The sequence below is a fragment of the Psammomys obesus genome, unplaced genomic scaffold, assembly GCF_907164565.1.
Source record: "Psammomys obesus unplaced genomic scaffold, mPsaObe1.curated_primary_1811, whole genome shotgun sequence".
Classification (NCBI taxonomy): domain Eukaryota; kingdom Metazoa; phylum Chordata; class Mammalia; order Rodentia; family Muridae; genus Psammomys; species Psammomys obesus.
Genome location: NW_026596079.1, coordinates 40,836,521 through 40,844,861, shown reverse-complemented (window position 1 = coordinate 40,844,861; position 8,341 = coordinate 40,836,521). Strand labels below are relative to the sequence as shown.

The window sequence follows — 8,341 nt, the reverse complement described above, 5'->3', positions numbered from 1 at the left end:
CTCCACACCTGCCTCACCTCTCCACTCCTGCCTCACCTCTCCACACCCGCTTCACATCTATACACCTGCCTCACCTCTCCACACCTGCCTCACCTCTCCACACATGCCTCACATCTCCACAGCTGTCTCACCTCTGCACACCTGCCTCACCTCTCCACACCTGCCTCACCTCTCCACACCCGCCTCACCTCTCCACACCCCATCTTGAATCTGCACAACTGCCTCTCATCTGATTGTCTGCCCTTCCTGTGGCAGGAATGAAGTCACCAAAGTGACAGGAAGTTTCAGGCCTAACACTAGTGGCTGCCTATGGATCCTGTAATTTAACACAGCTTTCTAAAGGATTCTAGAGGAAATAAAACATACTTCTAAATCCTGAGATCACCCACACAGCTTTAATGCATCCTCTGAAACAAAAACAGATGGGGTTTTTGTATAGTTAAAAGGCACTGCTAATCAAACCAGAACCAGATAACGCTCTGGGCTGGACCTCAAGTGCATAAGGTACAGCAGTTAAGGGTCCAGAGGAGGCAGATGGCAACCTGGGCTGCGGATAGGGTTTAGAATAATCATAGTTATCGCATCGTTAGTTGTAGATCTCACTCAGGGTCTTGGGCAAGGCACTCTACTAGTGGGGTCATCCTAAACACATACCTATTATTTTTGTAACTTATTTGTTTATTTTTATAATTTATTTGTTTGTTTGTTGAGTCACTTGTTGTGTGCATGTATGCCATGCCATGCATATGCTCATCAAAAGACAGCCCTAAGGAAACACTTCTCTCCTTCCAGCACGTGTATTCTAGGGATGAAACTCAAGTCACTAGGCTTGGCACCAAGCACCTTTACCCACTGAGCCATCTTGCTGGCTTAAGTCCCTTAAGGTTTTTTTGAGTCAGGGTCTTGCTATTTAACTTAGGCTGGTTTAGACTCTGTATGGCTCAAGTCAACTTGAAACTCTCCATTTTCCTGCCTGAGATGCCTGCATCCTGGGGTCACAGCTCTGTACTATTATGCTGGCACTTCAGGGTTTTTCAAAGAAACTATCTGCGTCACATTTGGTGGAGCACAGGGGAGGGCTAAAGCAAAGGAAGGAATGTTGGGTTTCCTGTTATGTGCTAAACTTTATCCTAACTCATATACTTTCTTTTAAAATAAAACATCTTTGTAATTCTGCTCTGGGTCTCTTTGCCTCCCAAGCCTTCACACCCTACTTATATATGAAAAGCAGCAAGTGCTAGAGGAACTCACTCAGGCCTGTGTGTAGAAAGAGAGCTTTAAGAAATGCTATAACCCCCCCCCCCAACACACACATACACTACCTCTCTGGCTATGACTGCCTTAAAATTCTAAATATGCGGTGTTGGAAAGATGGTTTAAAGCACGTGCTGTTCTTGCAGAGGACCTGAGTTCAATTCCCATCACCCATATGATAGCTCACAACCATCTGTAACTCCATGCATACAGGCAAAACACTCATACACATAAAAGAAAACAAATCAATCTTTTAAATTTTCTAAATATTTTTTGTGAGTGTATGCTTTTGTTGTTCTTCACTGCAGCTGTTTGACTCAAATTTTGATGTCTGGTGGTAGAACAGATCTGTTATAATCCTAGCATTGGGGAAGTTGAAACAGGCAGAGAGCTATAACTTCAAGTCTAGCCTGAAGTACATACAAAGACTCTATCCCCAAAACAAAAAACAAAACCAAACAAAACACTCTTATAAATATTTCAAGTCTTTTGTTTTGTTTTCTGTGTGTGTTATATTTGCATACACTCGCGCATGTGTGTGCATGCCTGTGGAGGCCTAGGGTTGACATCTGCAGCCTTCCTTGATAGCTCTCCACTTTATATTGAGGCAGCGTCTCTTGCTGAACCTGAAGCTCGCCATTTCAGCTAGTCTGGCCAGTCACCTTGCTCTGAGGATTCCTGCCTCCACCTTCTATGCTGGGATTACAGGAGGGCAGCCATCCCCGCCAGCCTTTTCCATAGGGCCTGGGCAGTTGAACTCACTGAATCATCACTCTAGCTCAAGCCTTACTTTTGAAACCATTGCATAAACTAACAAGACTAATGAATTTTGATTTGACACCAAATGTCTTCATCCGCCCATTCCATCTAAATGGTAAAACTCAGTATTTCTGGGGACTGTCTATTTAATCATGGATTATTTGGTTAAGGTTCCCCAGGGTTTTTCCTCTTGCCCCAGATTCTTCAAGATTATCAAACCTTGGACTCAGAATCCACCTCACTAACTAGAGATCTGTGTCCACCAAGGAGTTCTGTAATATGTGTTCTTCTAAGTGTGTATTTGTCAAGAAAACAATCAAACGTCGCCATCTTACATGTCACTTTAAGTCACAAAATAACTTTAGCCCACTGTCCTCCTTAGAGAGGCCCAGCACCAAGCATGGATTCAAATGGCTCAGAGGAGGTCAGCTTCTACCTAGGGCACCTTCACTCAAGGTTTTTTAGGGGACACTCAGCTTGGAATGTGGTTTGTCTTTGAAGGCAATTTCTTTCTAAGAATCAGAATAAGTCATAACAAATAAATAAAATAAATGAAGAATTTGTGGGAATGAAACTTACTAAATATTTTGATGAACGAATCCATGCCTATTGGCTAAAGTGACGATTATGTTGTTCACTGAAATAAATACTAAGTTTCAAATGACACACAGACATCAGGCATGTGGCCTGCTTGGCTTTTGTTGAGTGGCTCCTTAGCTAGCCACTGCCCAAGCACTGCTTGTATCAGGTGGCCACTGTTTCATTCTTTTGCATCTGAAGGTACTTTTCTCTTTTAAAAAAGCCTCCTTTACTTAATCACTTTTCTTTCTTCTTTTAAACTCATATAATAATTGAAGCCAAAGAGACTATCATGCCTAAGAGGGTAGATTTTATTACCCTATTTTAAAAAAGCCTTCTTCACTGGCTGCTCTCTAATACAACTTAAATTGTTAAATCAACAGGAAGTAGTAAATTTATTTTCCCTGAAAATATATTTTTAGATCCAGAAGATAGAGAAATTAAGTCAGAAGGACAATTGGTTTTTTGGAAAAAAAGCTGTAAAGATTAACAAGTAAAGATGCTTCTCACCACTTATAAAGAATTAAATCTAAATAAAGCATTAAAGAAAGTGTTCAAATGGCTTCGTTGTAATTTTATTTACTTTTTGTATTATTTATTTACTATTTCTACAGTATTCTGCCTGCATGTGTGCCTGCATGCATAATGAGATCAGAAGGCACCAGATCTCATTATAGATGGTTATGAGCCACCATGTGGTTGGTAGAAATTGAACTCAGGGCCTTTGGAAGAACAGCCAGTGCTTTTAACCTCTGAGCCATCTCTCCAGCCTTTCTGTTGTAATTTTAAAGATCAATGTGTGGGCCTGAGGTGTCTCAGTGGTTAAAAGCACTTGTTGTTCTCTTTTTATTTTTAAGATTTATTTATTATACAATGTACTGTCTGCACGTACACCTGCATGCCAGAAGAAAGCAACAGTTATCTTTATAGATGGTTATGAGCCATCATGTGGTTTCTGGGAATTTAACTCAGGACCTTGGGAAGAATATCCAGTGCTTTTAACCTCTGAGCTATCTCTTCAGCCCCCCACTTATTCTTAAACAGGACTGGGGTTCAGTTCCCAGCACCCACATGGTGGCGCACAAACTGCAACTCCAGTACCATGTGACTTGATGCCCTCTTTTGGCCTCCACGGGCACCAGGCAGGCAAACCATTCACACACACAGACTAAAATGAATAAATTTTATAAAAAAGGATCAATGTAACCTTCAGAAAAATATTAAATTTACCAATACAAATGTCCATCAACTTATCTTATTGGTGAACAGGGTTGTATATTGGTATAATGTTCTTTTGGAATGTAAACAATTTATCCTTGTTTATTCAAATGCTGATTTCTCTACCGCACTATCTGCATTCAATCCTGACATTGCATTGTGATGCTTATTCTAAGCATCACCTATCTCAAGTTTGTGTAAACATGCCACCATTTGTTCTCTATATTGTCAATTAAACAACCAGCCCCAAAGCTGAGCAATAGAGAGTATAGGGTGGAACATCCTGGTCTGGAGAGGGGAGAGAAAGAAACAAGTGGGAGAGAACAGGGAAGAGAGAGAATCCAGAGGAGAGGTCTTGGAACCATGTGGAAAAATGGACTGGACCTAAGATATAACTAAAAGCAAGTTTAATGGGTGAAATCTAAGTGGTAAGAAACTATGTGGGCTTGGAGGTTTAGGATGGAATAACTATTGCCCAGCACTGTGCTCTAGGTTAATTAAGTAAATCCCAGTCTCTGTGTGATTTGGGTATACAGCTGGTTTAGGACTAACCTCTGCTTAACTAAAAGATATATCAATAATAAATATTAATGCCCACAACACATCTATAATAATGATAAGATAATGAAAAAAGTCTGGAGTCTCAGAGTTATTCTTGTTTTGTTTTACAGCTTATGAGCCAAGCCTTTCCAATAAGTCACTGGGCCTTTGATGGATATATGTAGACCAGGAAAATAAAGATAACTTTGAGAAAAAAAGACAACTGTCCTGAGAGTATCTTTCACTCAGCAGCTTTCTATTTTGACACAGGAAGTATCAAGGGCTATGGCTTCTTTCTAAAGAAAGTTCTAGAGATTGTTAAAGATCACCCCTGCTTTGTTATTGGCCCCCTCCAAACCCTGATTTTAACACAAGCTGGGCAGTGAAAGAGGTCTGAAAGAGAGGGCATGGTATAGCACGTGACAAAAATACTGGGCAGGGACTCAGGGAAGAGTACTGGGTGGATTAAGAAAAAAACTAAGGAAGTATGAAAAAGCTTTATAAAACTCACAACTTTTTATGTTAATTAAAAACATATAATTCAAAGAAGAAAAGGAGCTGGAGTGGAAGTGTCTTGAACGGGTGGACAAGGCTTTCCCCAGAAGATATGGGTAATATATAACACAAAAATCTCAGTGTGAGGAGTAGTAGACCTCACCATGAGTTTGACTAGAAAGGCCCCAGAGACATCCAGAACAGCCCAAGGCAGTGCCACTTTCCCTGAATGCTCACCACATGAGCATATTGCTAAAGACTCAACATACTTTTGTTGCAGGACATTAAGAAATCAACCCGGAACTGACCTCAAAACTTCCTCCTCAGAGGCTATCTTTCCTGGTGTCAGGAAGTGCTTTGTAGGCCATTAGGGGAGAGACTTACAGGTAGACCTTGCTGGCTATAAAATTGACCTTGTACCCACTGGTAGAACAGTGACATGAAGGTTATAGGGTAACCAACTGCTTTCTGATTGGATTTGGGGCCTGCTCTACAGGAGGGAATAAATCTCCTTTGCCTGCTTTTCACTACTGTTTAATTCACCTGTTGGAGAAAGGTGGCCCAGTCAGTTTGTCAGAGCTGCCAGGACCCAGGTTCTCAACCTAACAACCCAGATAACAAGCCTGAGGTATCCACTGAGCTGTGCCTGTCTCCCTAGAAGATACTCCACAAACTCTGGGACTTGAGAGGGGTGAATTTGTTCTACATTGTCTGTACACATGAGAATATCTCAGAGTTCTTACCATTTCTGGGTTCTCCTCAGTAAGCTTTGCCATCTTCTCCAAGATCATCTTTTTCAGGCAGCTACTCAGGAAAAAAGCCTAAGAAATCCAGAAATAGAGATCACTCTTTGATCCCAGCACTTGGGAGGTAGAGGCAGGAGGCTTTATATGAGTTTGAGGCCCACTTGGTCTATACATTGAACTCCAGGCCAGCCAAGGCTCCGTAATTAGATCCTGTCTCAAACAAACAAACAAAATCCAGGACCTGGAGAGATGATTCAGCAGTTAAGAGCACTGGCTGGTCTTCTGGAGGACTCAGGTCTGATTCTCAACACAAGCATGGTAGCTAACAATTGCTTATAACTCTAATTCCAGGGGATCTGATGCCCTCTTTTGGCCTCCTCGCACCCTGACTGCACATGTTACACAGACATAGATGCAAATGAAACATCCATTGACATCAAAAAATAGTGAAAATAAATAAATCAGCCAGGCGTAGTAGAGAATGCCCTTACTCCCACCACTCAGGGAGGAAGAGGCAGGCTAGTCAACACAGAGTAACCCTGTCTTAACTCCCCCTAAATAAAAATAACTAAATAAACAAATAAACTTTTAAAACAACAAAATCCTCTTCAGCTCAAAAGGTCCTTGTTCTCCTTCTCTCATTGCATGATGGAGGTTAAAACTCACCAGCACATTTTAAAATAATTTTGTCTTTAACTTTCATAAATTTATTTAAAATGCAATTAGGAAGCAAACATAAGTTTTCTCAATTATACTGATGTAGTGAGAGTATATATTAAGACAGACGAATAAAATGGCCTGACTCTCATTCCTAACCATTTCTCTTCTTTTTTTTTTTTTTGTTTGTTTGTTTGGTTGGTTGTGTTTTTTTTTTGTTTGTTTGTTTTGTTTTTGAGACGATTTCTCTGTGTAGCCTTGGCTATCCTGGACTCACTCTCTGTAGACTAGGCTGGCCTCGAACTCACTGAGATCCACCTGCCCCTGCCTCCCAAGTGCTGGGATTATAGGCGTGTGGCACCACACCCAGCTCTACCATTTCCTTTCTTAACACCCCATTCTGGTCCATGTTTTTATTATGCAGTGAGCAGCTTGTGTTTCATAAGCAATAAACAACAAACTACTTACAATAGTCATCAAATGAATAAATCTTCTATTTAATAGTGTAATAATTATTGAGAGACACATCATTAGGCAAAAGTATTAACTTTTCTTATTAACTTGTTTATTTGAAAGAAGACATTAAACCTTTTGCTTTAGGGGGTGAGAGAGTTCCGTCTGTGTAGCCCTAGTTGTCCTGATACTCTGCAAACCAGGCTGGCCTTTAACTCAGAGATCTGCCTGCCTCTGCCTCCTGAGTGCATGGCTGGCTTACTGAAATTTTAAAAACTCATTGTCAATCTTCACTTTGTTTTCCCAGGATTTTTAACTCTCACCTGCTGCCACAGCCTCCCCTGTGGTTTAGTCATCAAATGGCAGTGCCTCAATAGGCAGACTGCATATCTTACAGGGGTGCAAGGGATCCTTTTTGCTGTACCCGTATGCCAAATGTAAGGTCCCTTGTGACTCCCCAACACACTCCTTTTCTACATGTCCCTTCTCTTTAGTGTTTGGTTTTTTTTATTTTTTTTTTTTAATCTCAGTTTGGCTCTGTTAAGGTCTGAGGCATCAAAGTCAAAGGCAGCTCTTAGATGTTACTCCTGCCTTGAGGTCAACACTGGTCATTATGCTGGAACAGATGATAGAGAGAAAGAGAAAGAAAAGAAAGGCAACCAGGCTAAGGTGATGGCCAGGGTTCTGCTGTCTCCCATAGAGACAGCAGAATCAGAGGTAATGTGAATGACCTATGACTAATATCTTGCATAAGAACACAAAAAGAATAAAAATTTCCCCAGGGTCAGGAGGAGGAAAGAGAAAAGGTGATTAAGAAAAAGAATAGCATCTGTGATATATACAAGCCTAGTTAGTAATAACTAGTCCCATGCATCTGCATATAGATATAGCCTTTGCAAAAATCAAGGTACCAGTTAAAACAGTAAAACATTGAGCTGATGCAGCTAGCTTGGGTACTTAAATGGTGTTCTTCAAGATATGGACCAATTCCATTGTTTTCGTATGCCATGCATACAAGCATGTAAGCTGGGATCATTATCAACCCAATCAGGTCTGCTACATATAAGAAAAAAAAACCTTTTGTTTAAAAGAACATAGAAAACATTTGCGCTCCAGCCCTTATCTGTATTTGGAAGACAGAGTCACATTCCTGGCTTCTATAAAAAGTAGCCCTTTGGGTATCCAGAAACATGATTCATTCTCCAAAGGAAATACAATCTCACTAGAAATCCTTTTTAAAAATGTTTATTGCACCTCTCCATGGTGGCTTAAACTCATTTGCTGCTGTTTAGATTAAAAGACTATAATAAAATTTAAGGGCACAGCATTCTGAGGAGACTGTGAAGGAAGGGTGGCTTCAGGTCTCTGTCTACCCATCTCCCTAAGGACACTAAGGACATTGAAGGAGATCTATTGTGCTGGCTGGTTGGTCAACTTGACACAAGCTGGAGTCATCAGAGAGGTGGGAACCTCAGTTATGAAAATGCCTCCATAAGATCAGGTTGTACACAAGCCTGTAGAACCTTTCTTTTCTTTTCCTTTCCTTTCCTTTCCTTTCCTTTCCTTTCCTTTCCTTTCCTTTCCTTTCCTTTCCTTTCCTTTCCTTTCCTTTTCTTTCCTTTTTCTTTCCTTTCCTTTCC

General features: G+C 40.8%; 1 protein-coding gene across 1 annotated transcript in view; it reads right to left on the bottom strand.

Moving 5' to 3' along the window:
* Snx31 (sorting nexin 31) overlaps positions 1 to 8,341 on the bottom strand; it is a 57,903-nt gene that overhangs the window by 7,845 nt on the left and 41,717 nt on the right. Inside the window, exon 12 of the mRNA XM_055626723.1 lies at positions 5,589 to 5,666. Coding sequence (XP_055482698.1) covers positions 5,589 to 5,666 — 78 coding nt within the window. The remainder of the gene's footprint in view (positions 1 to 5,588; positions 5,667 to 8,341) is intronic.